This window comes from Bos indicus, chromosome 2, assembly GCF_029378745.1.
Source record: "Bos indicus isolate NIAB-ARS_2022 breed Sahiwal x Tharparkar chromosome 2, NIAB-ARS_B.indTharparkar_mat_pri_1.0, whole genome shotgun sequence".
NCBI lineage: Eukaryota > Metazoa > Chordata > Mammalia > Artiodactyla > Bovidae > Bos > Bos indicus.
In genome coordinates, this window is record NC_091761.1 from 133,237,070 (window position 1) to 133,252,810 (window position 15,741).

The window sequence follows — 15,741 nt, forward strand, 5'->3', positions numbered from 1 at the left end:
GCCAACTGATAACCATGCTCCAAACTCACCTCTCTGGGGTGCCCACCGAAACCACGCAGTCCCGTACTTCAGGCAGGACTTCCAGCGCGCAGGTCCAGAGCTTAACACTGCCACCGCTTTCCGGAGCGCTGCGTCCTGCGCATGCGCAGCCCCTCGACACCACCCCCCCCCCCCCCCCGACCCCGCGCCCTTCCCTACGACCTACCCCGCCCCCTCTCCGCCCTATGCCCCGCCCCGCGGCCTCCCGGCCGCGCCACGCTTCCCTTGCGAGAACGGAGGGAAGCCGGCCTCCCGCGTTGCGTATTTTGGCCGGCGACCGCGTCGCGCCCTCTGACGCGCATGTCGCGTCATTTCCGCCCCCTCACGGGAGGCGGCGCTGGGCCGGTGGCAAGCCCCCGGAGGGAGCCGCAGGAGTACGACGGAAGATGGCGACGAGCGGCGGCGAAGAGGCGGCGGCTGTGGCGCCGGCGGCTGGCGCCCCAGCCCCGGCGGGAGACACGACCCCGGGCTGGGAGGTGGCGGTGCGGCCCTTGCTGTCCGCGTCCTATTCCGCCTTCGAGATGAAGGAGTTGCCGCAGCTGGTGGCCTCAGTCATCGAGAGGTACCGGGCGGCGGCGCCGGCGGGGCGGGTGCCGGGAGGGGGATGGGAGGTCGTGCCGGAGGGTGCGTGCCCCCCGCTTCCCGACTGCCTCCTGCGGCTCCGGGACGCCCCGGCCGCGGCCCCGACATCCGGGCTCCCCGGCCCCGCGAGTCGAAGGCTTGTCTGGCCTTCCTTCCGCCAGCCCGGGCGAGTACTCCGTGCCTCAGTTTCCCCCCCGAGCAAAACTTCTGAGGACGACTTCTCGGGAGGGCGCGGCCGGCCGGGCTGGGAGTAATTTTGCGGGACGCGTCTCCCTGGGAGGGGTCTGCCTTCGGGGCTGCCCGCTCTGTTAAGGTCAAAGCTCCGATGAGTTTGCATTTCTCGTCCGCGCTCATCCCCCTGGCCTGGGCTGGAGCGGAGCCGCGGGGTTTAAATCTGGGACCTACCACACAATTTAGTAACGGTCTCCGTGCTGCAGTAATCACTCGGGGCACGTGCTGTTTGTGCTCTAGGTATTGATGACTCTTTTTTTTTTTTTCCAGGTTGCATTTATGGTATATTATTACTGTAACGGTCTTTGATTAAAACCATGTTAGTGTTATTCTCAGAGGTCATTTCCTCCCTGACACCGCATACTCTCACTGCCTCTCAACTAAAGGATGTTCAGGCTCTTACCATCAGGACTGTTTATTGGTTAGCTGTTAACATGTTTGCCCTTTTGAGAGTCTTAGATTATGCGAGTTGTGTCATACAAGGCCAGGAATAACCAGAGTGCCTGGCTTTTCCTTTCTTAACCTTGCTCAGAGCGGTCTCTCGTTAGTTTAGTAGTAGACCTGCCTTTAAAGCCAGTCTCACTTTCATTTTTCTAGCCAAATGTGACTTCAGCAACTTTCCGCAGTTGCTTACTGGCTCATTTTAGCTTCCTGCCAACAAGAGTATTACCTACATGTTATCCAGAAGGTTAGAAATTGCTGTTTGTTTCTCAAGGGAGGCCCATGATTTGACAGGTGGTCTACTGCAGTGTTTATTGTTACCTTTGTGCTACTTTGGATGCGGTTTAAAAAATAAATTAGATTAAAATAATGGTTTGGTTTAGTAACTTCACAGTTACCTTTCAGATGGATTTTCCTGTCTAATTATTAAGCCAGGAAGGTTCAGAAGATGTAAACAGATATCAAAAATACTGCTCTCAAATTATGTAGCCTCTTTATATAACTGTTGTCAACATTTGGATTAATGGTATTTTCACAAATTATACTTGCCATGTTACTTAAAATGGACAGTGTTCCACTCTTTTTAGAGCACTTACTCTTATGTTTTTATGGACATAAGCTGTAAGTTATAAAGTCATTTGTTGACACACTCCCATACATCCAGTATTCGGGGCCTGTGTCTTTTAAACTGTAATAGTTAAGCAGCTCCCTTCCACCTGTAGAAGAAGCCAAAACGAAATACATCAAGGTAGGTTTGAATTTTGCCAAATAAGTGATAGGGGTCTCTCTTGCACTCTGTGTAGCTAAGATAATCAAGAGTTGCCTGTGTTTGCAGATGCTAGTGAGACCTCTCTTCATGGTTTAGAAGAGAAGTCCAAACTGATTGCTGTTGAGTAGCACATCTTTTTATTGGAAGGTGAGACCCTTGAAGTCTCTGTGCTGGTTTTTGTGGCTCAGTCAGCTTTGGAACACAGCAGTGTGTCCTCTTCAGGCTCTCTCAGAGCAATATGATCTTAAGGTTGCACTTATTGTCTGAGAGGTCCTTTTTCCACAGAAAGCAGCTACTGTCTCTCTTCCCCTCCCTTCCTCCATCTTTTCAGACTCTTGCACATGGGAGTGTCGATTGGTTTGCTGTCATGTGGTTCTGTAATTTCCAGAAGAAATATCTGGCTCACACGTTCTTTACGGTTAAACACAGCCTAAACGTATCAAGTGCTCAGTTTGGTGTAGAGCAGAGACCAGCACACTTCTTCTGTAAAGAGTCAGGGTAGATTTAATTTGTGGGCCGTAAGAGGGATGTATGCACTAGTCCACTGAGTCATTGTGTGACGAAGCTGCCATATGCATTATGTAAATAAATGGGCGTGGCTGTGTCCAAAGTTTTATTTATGGGCTCACCTGTGAATTTCATATGACATTTACATATCACAAAATATTCTTTTCATTCCCCCCCCTCCCCGCCCCCAGCCATAAAGACACATGTAAAACTATTCTTAAATATGGCCTGAACAGAGCGGGGTGACTGGCTAGATTTGACCTGTGGGTGATAGTTTGCCAACCCCTGGTTTAGAGCATAACGATTAATACCCTGCTATCAATATCCTGTTTCTCAAAGGTTTTATTTGCCTTTCCAAAAAAAAACAAAAAGGTCAGAATTGAGGAATTATTTCTTGAATGCCAAAGTACGGCTACTGAGTGTAGGACTAGGTCAGAGCCAGCCCTGCGCAGACACCGTGGGGCCCTTCCCTGGCTGCCTGGAGGTTTTGGAGCTTTTCTGCGCCGGTTGCTGCTTTGCTTTCACATCTGTGGTCCCTGCTCCCCCACAGTCCTGTGTTCCTTTCTATTGTTATGCCTCCCGAGTTTTTCTTCGTTGCCTCCAGGGACCTTCTATTTTCTGTTACAGCCTACTGCTCTCTGCTTCTCTCTCCACACCCCGCCCCCACCCCCTTTTGGTGTCCTAGCTCCATCGTGTCAGCTCTTACTTCCTATCTGGTGGCTTGCTCATTCACTGAATTCCTCCCTTTTTAACTTTTGGGGATGATGAAACATGCTCTGAGATTCCTCAGTACTCCGCCATTCTACTCTCTGTCTCTTTTTCATACCTTTATTGTTGGAATTGGAGAAGGCGATGGCACCCACTCCAGTACTCTTGCCTGGAAAATCCCATGGACGGAGGAGCCTGGTAGGCTGCAGACCATGGGGTCGAGAAGAGTCGGACACGACTAAGCGACTTCACTTTCACCTTTCCCTTTCATGCATTGGAGAAGGAAATGGCAGCCCACTCTAGTGTTCTTGCCTGAAGAATCCCAGGGACAGGGGAGCCTGGTGGGCCGCCGTCTATGGGGTCGCACAGAGTTGGACACGACTGAAGAGACTTAGCATAGTTGGAATTGACCTTTGGTTTGAAGAGAAGGCAGATGAAATATTCTGAGGTCCAGACCCTGTTTCGTTTTTGTTGTTTGGCTACACCACACGAGAGAACCTGGGTCCTTGGCGGTGAAATCACAGAGTCCTAACCACTGGACCTCCAGGGAATTCCCTGAACCCTGTTTGTTAAGTTTGACTTTGTAACCAAACTGAAACAAAGGAGGGATTAGCATGGATAAATTGGGAGGCATCAGTTCATGGCAAATAGATGGGGAAACGATGGAAACAGTGACAGACTTTATTCTCCTAGGTTCCAAAATCACTGCAGATGCTGACTGCAGCCATGAAATTAAAGGAGCTTGCTCCTTGGAAGTAAAGCTATGACAAACCTAGATAGTCGGTTATAAAGCTGAGACATTACTTTGCCAACAAAGGTCTGTCTGGTCAAAGCTATGGTTTTTCCAGTAGTCATGTATGGATGTGAGAGTTCGACTGTGAAGAAAACTGAGCACCAAAGAATTGATTCTTTTGAACCGTGGTGTTTGAGAAGACTCTTGAGAGTCCCTTGGACTGCAAGGAGATCAAACCAGTCAATCCTAAAGGAAGTCAGTCCTGAATATTCATTGCAAGGTCTGATGCTGAAGCTGAAGCTCTGATACTTTGGCCACCTGATGCAAAGAGCTGATTCATTAGAAAAGACCCTGAAGCTGGAAAAGACTGAAGGCAGGAGGAGCAGGGGACAACAGAGGATGAGATGGTTGGATGGCATCACCAATTCAATGGACCTGAGTTTGAGCAAACTCGTGGTGATGATGATGGACAGGGTGATGGTGATGGACAGGGAAGGCTGGCCTGCTACAGTCCGTGGGGTCACAAAGAGTCGGACAAGACTGAGCGACTGAACAACAACTCTCAAAAGTAGTTTTTTAAAAGAAAAAGATAATCTGAGTTTACTTAAAGCGGACTTCATTTCTGCTGCTTGTTGATAGCATGTCTTTTAGTAGTAAAGATTAAAAATCTTTTAAATACCTTTACTTTTCTAGACCAGAAATGAAACTAAAACTAGCTTAATGGAGCACATGCTGTATGTAGGCTTAATTAGTGTAATTAAAAATGTAACTGTTCAGTTCAGTCGCTCAGTCGTGTCCGACTCTTTGCGACTCCATGACTCGCAGCACACCAGGCCTCCCTGTCCATCACCAACTCCCGGACTTCACTCAGACTCAAGTCCATTGAGTCAGTGATGCCATCCAGCCATCTCATCCTCTGTCGTCCCCTTCTCCTGCCCCCAATCCCTCCCAGCATCAGAGTCTTTTCCAATGAGTCAACTCTTCACATGAGGTGGCCAAAGTACTGGAGTTTCAGCTTTAGCATCATTCCCTCCAAAGAAATCCCAGGGCTGATCTCCTTCAGAATGGACTGGTTGGATCTCCTTGCAGTCCAAGGGACTCTCAAGAGTCTTCTCCAACACCACAGTTCAAAAGCATCAGTTCTTCGGCGCTCAGCCTTCTTCACAGTCCAACTCTCACATCCATACATGACCACAGGAAAAACCATAGCCTTGACTAGATGAACCTTTGTTGGCAAAGTAATGTCTCTGCTTTTCAATATGCTATCTAGGTTGGTCATGACTTTCCTTCCAAGGAGTAAGCGTCTTTTAATTTCATGGCTGCAGTCACCATCTGCAGTGATTTTGGAGCCCCCAAAAATAAAGTCTGACACTGTTTCCACTGTTTCCCCATCTATTTCCCATAAAGTGATGGGACCGGATGACAAGATCTTAGTTTTCTGAATGTTGAGCTTTAAGCCAACTTTTTCACTCTCCACTTTCACTTTCATCAAGAGGCTTTTTAGTTCCTCTTCACTTTCTGCCATAAGGGTGGTGTCATCTGCATATCTGAGGTTATTGATATTTCTCCCGGAAATCTTGATTCCAGCTTATGTTTTTTGCAGTCCAGCGTTTCTCATGATGTACTCTGCATATAAGTTAAATAAGCAGGGTGACAATATACAGCCTTGATGTACTCCTTTTCCTATTTGGAACCAGTCTGTTGTTCCATGTCCAGTTCTAACTGTTGCTTCCTGACCTTCATACAGATTTCTCAAGAGGCAGGTCAGGTGGTCTGGTATTCCCATCTCTTTTAGAATTTTCCACAGTTTATTGTGATCCACACAGTCAAAGGCTTTGGCATAGTCAATAAAGCAGAAATAGATGTTTTTCTGGAACTCTTGCTTTTTCCATGATCCAGCGGATGTTGGCAATTTGATCCCTAGTTCCTCTGCCTCTTCCAAAACCATCTTGAACATCAGGAAGTTCACGGTTCACGTATTGCTGAAGCCTGGCTTGGAGAATTTTGAGCATTACTTTACTAGCATGTGAGATGAGTGCAATTGTGCAGTAGTTTGAGCATTCTTTGGCATTGCCTTTCTTTGGGATTGGAATGAAAACTGATCTTTTCCAGTCCTGTATCCACTGCTGAGTCTTCCAAATTTGCTGGCATATTGAGTACAGCACTTTCACAGCATCATCTTTTAGGATTTGAAATAGCTCAACTGCAATTCCATCACGTCCACTAGCTTTGTTCACAGTAATGCTTTCTAAGGCCCACTTGACTTCACATTCCAGAATGTCTGGCTCTAGGTGAGTGATCACACCATTGTGATTACCTGGGTCATGAAGATCTTTTTTGTACAGTTCTTCTGTGTATTCTTGCCACCTCTTCTTAATATCTTTTGCTTCTGTTCGGTCCATACCATTTCTGACCTTTATTGAGCCTATCCTTGCATGAAGTGTTCCCTTGGTATCTCTAATTTTCCTGAAGAGATCTCTAGTCTTTCCCATTCTGTTGTTTTCCTCTATTTCTTTGCATTGATTGCTGAGGAAGGCTTTCTTATCTCTTCTTGATATTCTCTGGAACTCTGCATTCAGATGCTTATATCTTTCCTTTTCTCCTTTGCTTTTCACTTCTTTTCACAGCTATTTGTAAGGCCTCCCCAGACAGCCATTTTGCTTTTTTGTAACTGTATGTGCTATCAAATACAGAATTCCTTTCTTAACTCTGTGCAGGATATGCTGGTGAGCATGGTTGTCATTGAATAATTTTATGAATCTTTGTATATTTAAAAAGAAAAGTCCCTTTCTCTTGGGCTTCCCTTGTGGCTCAGCTGGTAAAGAATATGCCTTCAATGCGGGAGACCTGGGTTTGATCCCAGGGTTGGGAAATCCCCCGGAGAAGGGAAAGGCTACCCACTTCGATATTCTGGCCTGGAGCATTCCATGGACTGTACAGTCCATGGCGATGCAGAGAGTCAGACATGAATTCGTGACTTTCACTCACTGCCCTGAGCCAGTTCTTCCTAGGCTGTCCTGCCTTTCTTAATGATAAGCCTCCTCGAGTCTCTGCCTCCCAGCTATTTGATGAAACTTAGACCAAGGAGACCTACTTGGGAAGGCAGAAGCTGTTAGTAACATCCCCATTAGATAATGCACAGTCATTTTCTAAAAATCTTGAGAGGGAGAAAGGGGTACCTTGGTGCCATCATCAGCTGAGTTTGTGATTGACCTACAGAAGAGAAGCCAGCTCCCGAGTGAGAAGCCTGTAGTTAGTTGTGAGATTAGGTCATGTTTCCACGTCTCAGTATCCTGTTCGCTACAGGTTTGCTGAGAGTGTGAGAGAGGCATGTGAAAGTTTTCACTTGTGTGACACACAGTAGATGTTCATTAAACCTATATTTAAAAAAATGTTTCCTGTATCTCATTAATTTGTTGTGCTTGTTTATAAGTGTGTCTTGAAACAAACCCAGTGGACTCTATGCTTGGGAGTTGGTGATTCTGGTGAGGGGAAAGGGCTCCGAGTGTCCCCCGTTGACGGCAGAGACACAGCTAGCGGTGGCTCAGTGGTGAGGAGCCCGCCTGCCGGTGCGGGGGCGTGGGGAAGGTCCCCGGGAAGGAGATGGCAGCCGTTCCAGTAGTCTTGCCTGGGAAAATCCCAGAGGAGCCTGACAGGCTACAGTCCTTGGGGTCACAGAGTCAGACACAGCTTAGTGACGAGACAGCAAGAGGGAGAGCGGCAGTGAGCCTGCAGTCTGTATTTTGCCCATCACGCTTTTTCACTCTTCCTGGACCCTGGCTAGTTCTTTTTCACTTACATGTCAAGTTGGGTTTTTCCGACCCGGCTGCTTAAGTGCTGTTTTCCTTTGTACTCTGCATTGCATTTATTTTTTAATTGGTATGTAATTTTACTTTAAAATGGAATATAATTGCTTCAGATTCCTTGTCCTTTCAGCAGTTTTCAGGCTCTGTGGTACTTTGTTGCAGAGTTTGTTAGGCGAGGTACATGTTTAAGGAAAGTAGCATGACTGCCTGGAGGAGAAATATTTTCACCTTCATGTCCCTTGATTTTCTTTTGTGTCATAGTTGCCTTCAATTTCTGCATTCTTCGCCTTTCTTCTTAATGTCTTGCTCTCTGTTCCATTTTTACATTTCTTTGCCTCCTCTGGTGACCTGGTGTCTGTCAGGCTCTCAGGGAATGAGGGTGGGGTCAAAAAGGGAGACGACACTTCTTTGCTAGGTTCCTCACACACACACATTTCTTCAGGATCAGAAGATAGGACGTTGTCCTTTGGGCCACATGGCCACCTACCTACTCTCCCCTTTAAGTCTTTTAAAAACGAGTTTTCCCAGGTTTAGCCTTCCTTGCCCTAAGCACATTGTGAGTGGAGCTCAAGAGCCCTCTGCTCATTTTTTCTCCTTTTGTCCACCTCCATCTTTCCCTAGAGGGTATTATTGTTTCTTGATTGGAATAAGGCAGTTGTATAACTAGGGCAGGAAGAAGTGAAGTGAAGTCGCTCAGCCATGTCCAACTCTTTTCGACCCTGTGGACTGTAGCCTGCCAGGCTCCTCTGTCCATGGGATTCTCCAGGCAAGAATACTGGAGTGGGTTACCATTTCCTTCTCCAGGGGATCTTCCCGACCCAGGGATCGAACCCGGGTCTCCCGCATTGCAGGCAGACGCTTTAACCTCTGAGCCACCAGGGAAAGCCCTGGTGGCAAGAAGAAGGGTTTGTTTAATCATAATGTGGCAGCCTTGAACCACGCAATTAATGTGTTGACTCCTGTGTTTTGGATGTGTTTTATCATCAGAATGAGAAGGGAAGCGGCAGAGTGAGTTCCTTCTTTGGCTCAGCAGTGATTCTCTTGGTCGTGGTAAACCTGTCCAGTTGAAAAACATGGGGGGCGGGGGGTGGCAGTAAGCAGCTCTGAAGTTCTGAAGTAAAGCAGAGAAGGGAAGTACTTCATAAAATCCATCAAATTACAGGGTGGGGGAACCTTAGAACTATGAATGCAGGGTGTCAGGATGGGAGTGAAGGAACAGCTCTTCCTAGGAGGTAGAAGCAGGGGTGGGGAGCTCTCTTCTGGGTGTGGTGGGACTCCCCCTGCTCCCACCAGTGTGATGGCCCCGTGAACTTTGAGGGTTGCTTGATGTTTTAAGGATTTTGTTTCCTTTCTTTTGTCCATCCGACAAGTAGGGAGAAATGATCCTTGCTGGGCAGGAAGATTCTTGCACATCATAGGTACGCCATAAATGTTTTTCTTAGTGAGGGAGTTATTCCAAGATAAGGAACCGATCTTTGATAATACCTATTTTTCCTTGATGAATTCCCAAATAGGGAAGTGCTGTTTGAGGTGATTCATCACTCACGTTAGCACCTTCAAGACATGGAACTTGCTTTTTGGCCCCCATGTCGATTTGGCAAGTGAACTGAGTCTAGACTCTGTTTACGTTTCCCTTCCTAGGCTGATAGTTCTTGTTGGAGAATTAACTGTGGAAGCTTTTAAAGCACATTGCTCTCTTTTTTCCATTTAAGAACATACATTTTAGTGTTTTTCTTTGCCGCCTTGTTTCATGGGTTGTGATTAGCATCTAATGCAGTAAAGAGAATGACATTAACGTATCCAGCTTTTAGACATAGCTGGGCTCCAGATTTTCACTGAAGAGGCCATTTCTTCTGGTAAAGATAAGGGAGTGGTTAAAAATCACTTTGTCGTGATCTAACTATATATCCTGTGGATGTGGCGAGTGGGGTGGAGGACTCTGGTACCTGAAGAATTTTGGATTTTAGCACCCATCAGATGATTTCTTCCCTTGAAATGTTTATTCTTTTTAAGTTGCTGTGTTGTGGACTGGCCTTGTTTGGTCTTCAAAAGGCGTTATTCCCACTAACAGTGTTTTGAGTACCCTGCCCTACCCTCTTTTGACCGGCTTGTGGCATTGTTAGCTTTTGGTCTTTGTTAAGTATCAATACAGGACACAATGGTATCCTATTGGATTTTTACTTGTATTTCTTTAATTCTAAGTGAGTGTAATGTGTTTCCTGTTTGTTAGCCTTTGCCACTTACTAAGTCTGGTACCTCTAAGCTCCACTTTCTCAGTTTGAATATAGGGATGGTAACAGGGCCTACCAAGTAGCATTGCTACGAGGAGTAAGTAAGGCCTGTAGAGGGGTGGAGCACCTGGCCTGTAGTAAGCACTCAGTAAATGTTGGTTTCGTTGCAGCGAATCCGAAATCCTGCAGCACGAGAAGCAGTACGAGCCCTTCTACTCCTCCTTTGTCGCGCTTTCCACACACTATATCACGACAGTTTGTAGCCTCAGTAAGTATTGCGCTCTTGCCATTTCCTTTTAAGGGCTGGTGAACGGGGAGTTGTGTGTCCTCTTGCCTGAACAAGCTGTTAATGACGCCTGTATTTCCGTTCTAACCTGTTCATCCAAGAGTGGAGACAACTGTCAGTTTGATAAGGCTTTGGAAGGTCCTTTACCGAGGCCAGCCAAAAGGGATTTAAAAACTGTTTGGTTTGGACTTCTATTTCATAACCATTAAGTTAACTTCCCTTGCCTTCTTATCGATTTTACGCATGTAATTACTAATGTGCTAATTTCGGGGGGATGGATGGGATTGGAAGGTTAGGTGGGGATGCTGAGCTGGGGTTAGCAGCCACTGACCAAGGCTGTCTTCCTTATTTGGTTTTGGTGAGGGATTAAATTCTCCTTTTGTGTTCTCTGGTATATGAAGGGATTTCAACTTCAGTTCCCCATCTTTTAAGCTTTTCTCCCCCTAAAGTAACCAGTCTCTTACTTTCCAATATTTCTGATACTTAGCATTTTCATTTTCTCCCCCAAGCCTGATTCATGTAGTTCTGAAGAATTCGAATTATTTGTTTACTTAAATAATCTGCTAAGCAAGCAAAGTGAAAGGAAGTTGGAGGGTTGCTGAGTAGTCTTTCGGTGTCCAGTGCTGTTTATTCTAGGCATTGGCCACCAGTGTAAGAGTCACTTCAGCTTGGAGCACCTTTGAATGGGAAGCCCACTGCAGAAACAGAAAGGAGAGGTAGTATATTCTAGTGGGTAACAGCATGAACTTTAGAGCCAGACATCTGGATTTGATTCTAGCTGCATGACTTAGGCAAATCATTTAACCTTTCTATGGTTTACTTTTCCTATTTCTTTTTTTTAAAGAGAAGAGGATAACAATATCTATCTCATAGCATCAGTTTGAGGATTAAATGGATTAACATATTTGAAGTGCTTGTTACTTCCTGTGATGTATTTCCTATTATAATTGTCTTAATTTCTAGTAAATACAGGATAAATTGATCTAGAAACGATTCATGATCATCAGTGCCAAGTTGCCTTTGTTTGCCTGATGGATTGTTGATTCTGAGAAAGATACTGGGAATGTTGGACATACGGAGCTCAAAACTTACTTGGTTCATTGACTGTGAGGCTGAAGTGCACTATAGCAGTCTGAGGTTAAGTAAAGCTTATTCCTTTCTCAGTTCCCCGGAATCAACTTCAGTCTGTGGCAGCAGCCTGTAAAGTCCTGATTGAATTTTCTCTCCTGCGTTTGGAGAATCCAGATGAGGCGTGCGCTGTGTCCCAGGTAAGAGTGGTGGGCCTGTTTCTGGCCCTTATTTTGAGGTAGGCTCGTGACTGACCCGTGGAATGATGGAGAAGGGATGGCATAGAGCAGGGATTGGTGACTTTCTCTGTAACAGGCTACACAGGAGATAATTTGCTGACCATCCAGGCTCTGTTAAACTCTGACTTTGCACTGTGAAAGCAGCCACAGACAGTATGTGAATGGATGCGCACAGCTGTGGTCCAGTCAGATTTATTCACAAAAACAGTGGGCTGAATTGGGGCTATGGTTTATCAGCCTCTGGTATAGAGAGCTGCAGAGGTCTTTTCTAGGATTACAAAGATACATGACCATGGGGGCCAGGCAAGTAACATAAAATGAGTCAAGTATGCTGGTTGAGAAGGGTGTGTGACCCAGCTATAAAGGGATCAATCACTGGCTCCAGCTGATCTTGTGAATTATTGAAAGAGGTAGGAAATCTGGATTTGTATGATAAAGGGTCCGTGTTTTAAAAAGTTAGCCATGACTTCAAATGTAAACAACGACATCGCTGTGAGACCTGTGAGACGCCTGCAAGCAGGTGTGCCCTGAGGACCATCAGCTTGTGATCTCTGCTTCCTGAGTTTGCCGTTCTTGCTTTGAACCTAAATTTGGTTTTGTGCCTGCTACTGCTGCTGCTAAGTCGCTTCAGTAGTGTCCGACTCTGTGCGACCCCATAGACGGCAGCCCATCAGGCTGCCCTGTCCCTGGGATTCTCCAGGCAAGAACACTGGAGTGGGTTGCCATTTCCTTCTCCAATAAAAGTGAAAAGTGAAAGTGAAGTCGCTCAGTCGTGCCCGACTCCTAGCGACCCCATGGACTGCAGCCCACCAGGCTCCTCCGTCCATGGGATTTTCCAGGCAGGAGTACTGGAGTGGGGTGCCATTGCCTTCTCCGTTGTGCCAGCTAGAAGTCCCTAAAGAATAGAACCCCTAAAAGGCATATTTGATGTAATCCAGAGGAGGCCTCTCTAAAAGGCATATTGGAATTTGTTTTCTTTGCAGAAACACTTGATTCTCCTCATCAAGGGCCTGTGCACTGGCTGCAGCCGACTAGACAGGACTGAAATCATCACGTTCACAGCGATGATGAAGTCGGCCAAGCTGCCCCAGACAGTGAAGACGCTCTCAGATGGTGAGCGCGCCTTCACCAGACTTGGTTTCTTGGCCACTCCCCTTGCCAGCTGTTTCCTCTTTTGTCTGCTAGTGACATTGCCCTCACCGCTCTCTTGTTTCATATTTTATAGTGGAAGATCAGAAAGAACTGGCCTCACCAGTAAGCCCAGAGCTGAAGCAGAAGGAGGTCCAGATGAATTTTTTGAACCAGCTAACGTCAGTTTTCAACCCTAGAACTGTAGCATCATCACCTGTAGGTCCACAGACTCAGGTGAGTTACTTCAGTCAAAGGACCTTGTCCTGTAGGATTTGTTAAGATGATAATACTAGAAAAAACAGCTAACAAATGCATTTTATATTTGTGATATAAAATGATGTACCTGCCAAGGGTAGAAAAAAAGTTGAAGAATACTAACTGAAAATGAGTAGCATTCACCCCAATTCCTTCTGTTCACAGTTATTACTATTTGTTTTAATAATACATTTATTTATATTTATATTTTTGACCATGCCTAATAGCATGTGGAATCTTAGTTCCCTGACCAGGGATCGAACCCATGCCCCTTGCATTGGAAGCATGGAATCTTAATCACTGGACCACCAGGGAAGTCTCTAGTGGTTACTATTTTGATGACCATTCTTCTGACAGTTTCTCAGTGCAAGTAGACACAGAGCCTGTACTCCTACTGTAAAAGGCATGGCTCTGTGCTGGTTACAGAATATATTTAAAGCTGTGTATCCCACCACCTCCCACCCCCGCTGGGAGTCTGACGAGTATCCTCGGAGCAGCTCTAGTTTGTACAGTTGGTTCTGCTCTGCACTTGAGGACGACAATCAGCAGATGACAGTATCTTTTTGTTTTTTAATTTATTTTTTGGTCACATCACCCATGGCATGTGGGATCTTAGTTCCCTGAATAGGGATTGAACTTGGGGCCCTTGCCTTGGGAACATGGAGTCTAAACCACTGGACCACCAGGTTGGTTCCAAGGTGCTAGTATCTTCAGAGGCTTTTCACAGCCTTTGTTGCTCTTCAGGCGGAAGGAGAAAGTGAAGAGCAGTCATCCACAGATCAAGCTTCTGCTATCAAAACCAAGAATGTGTTCATAGCTCAGAATGTGGCTAGTCTTCAGGAACTTGGTAAGACTCTGTTGTCAAAAAGCTAGTTTCTCTGCTTTCAAAAATTCCTTAAGTGGGAAAGAATCAAGCAGCAGAAGCCTGTTTGTACGGCTGAGCCTTTTCATTAATTCAGGTGGCTCAGAGAAGCTACTGCGTGTGTGTCTGAACCTGCCCTATTTCCTGCGCTACATCAATCGGTTTCAAGATGCAGTGCTGGCCAATTCTTTCTTTATCATGCCTGCCACAGTAGCAGATGCCACCGCTGTTCGTAATGGGTAAGGTGCTCCAGGGTGCGTATGCTCTATGTTTTAAAACTGTTCTCCAAAAGAGAGAACCCGGTTAGTTTTTATGGCCTGCCCGCTTTCTTTAACAGATTACAGAAGCAAGTGAATCAGAGACACTTGTGTTAATCTTGTTATGTTCCAGTTTTCACTCTCTGGTGATTGACGTGACCATGGCATTGGACACCCTTTCGCTACCTGTGCTGGAGCCTCTCAACCCTTCCCGTCTGCAGGATGTGACAGTGCTCAGCCTGAGCTGTCTGTATGCAGGTGAGACGTTGCATCTGATCATTTCCTCAGCCACACAGACTTCCTGGAGACTGTGAGACCCTTCTGCGTGCTCTCTCCCTCTTTGCTTAGTTCCTTCCCCAGGGGCCATCTAGCGTCTCGTCTAGATGGAGCGAGATCTAAGTAGGAGTTCTGTAAATTCCCTTATTGCTCAACTGCTGCTGTTGTGTTATGTGGATATTTGATTTCATAGTGGGTGCACATGTGAGTAAGTGTCTGCTGTGTGAGAAGCAAAATGCTAAGTGCTTTGGGGATATTGCAATGAGCAATATGTAATCCTTGCTCTCAAGGAGCCTATACCTGAGCAGTGAAGGACAGATTGGACCACAGAGTGTATGTAATGTGAAACAGGAGATGCTAAAGGCAGTAGAGATTCTAGGATATTACGGGCATACAGAGAAGGGAGCGATGGCGCTTTGCTGTGGGAGCAGATTTGAGGAAGCCTTCTGGAACAGGTGGTATCTGTTTATATTGATAAATACAATGAGTGTTTTTCTCCATGCTCCCACAAAATCTCCTCCCTTCCTGTTGATTATGCTGCCTTAGAAGTGGGGCCTGACAGCTGGTGTTTATGCTTTTTTAAGTTATTGTTTCGGTGACTTTTTAACCCAAATCACTGATCCTGGTTTTAAATACCATAGTCCTGGTATGTCTTGGGAGGCCTAACAATTTCCGATGTTTACTGGGTTCTGTGAGTGAGGGTTTGAACAGTCTTAGAAACCTGACCTTGGGAGCATGAAGAAATTGCTGAGGTTATCTCCCTACATTCTTTGAATGGCTTTATTATAAACATCTCTGTGTAAATAGGCATGTAAAGATAAAGGCACTTTTCACTGGGGAAGGCAGTAGTCACAAAGGGGTTCTGTCGACGTATCTTGCAGGGCAGGTAGGATTTCAGCTTGGCTATCCCTCGGCCAGAGGCAAAAGCAGGACCAAAAGTATCCTGGTATTTGGGGAAACATTTTGAGAGAGAGAGAGAGTGTGTGTGTGTGTGTGTGTGTGACTAGTTGGTGTTGTACAGCCAGAAAGAAGGTACAGCCTCCTCAAAGAGGGCTTCAAAATGCAGTCTCAGTCATTTGGACCATATCCTACAGACAGTGGAGGCTGTTGGAGATTTGAAGAGTGGCATGGTCTGAGCTGTGCTCTGGAAAGCACACTGGAGCAGTAGTGCACAGTGTCTGCTGTGGGGAGACGGGGGGGGCTGGGAGATCTGCTGGGAGGAAGTTTCGGTCGTTTGGGCCTGAGCGAGAGCAGGGCTGTGGGGGAAGCACCAAGGCTGCTGGGAGCAGGTGTGCTCTCCAAGCCCATTCCCAGTGTTCA

General features: G+C 46.3%; 1 protein-coding gene across 5 annotated transcripts in view; it reads left to right on the forward strand.

The window, feature by feature from the left end:
- Positions 1-372: 372 nt before the first annotated feature.
- Positions 373-15,741, forward strand: part of UBR4 (ubiquitin protein ligase E3 component n-recognin 4) — a 139,352-nt gene continuing 123,983 nt past the window's right edge. For 3 of the 5 annotated variants that reach the window (XM_070777911.1, XM_070777906.1, XM_019982576.2), the window contains exons 1-8: positions 374-601; positions 10,218-10,315; positions 11,498-11,601; positions 12,624-12,753; positions 12,866-13,005; positions 13,771-13,873; positions 13,986-14,127; positions 14,279-14,403. In XM_070777911.1, coding sequence (XP_070634012.1) covers positions 426-601; positions 10,218-10,315; positions 11,498-11,601; positions 12,624-12,753; positions 12,866-13,005; positions 13,771-13,873; positions 13,986-14,127; positions 14,279-14,403 — 1,018 coding nt within the window. In that variant the 5' untranslated portion in view covers positions 374-425. Of the gene's footprint in view, positions 602-10,217; positions 10,316-11,497; positions 11,602-12,623; positions 12,754-12,865; positions 13,006-13,770; positions 13,874-13,985; positions 14,128-14,278; positions 14,404-15,741 lie in introns of all 5 variants that reach the window. The other 2 variants (XM_070777901.1, XM_070777914.1) reach the window with 1 other exon arrangement.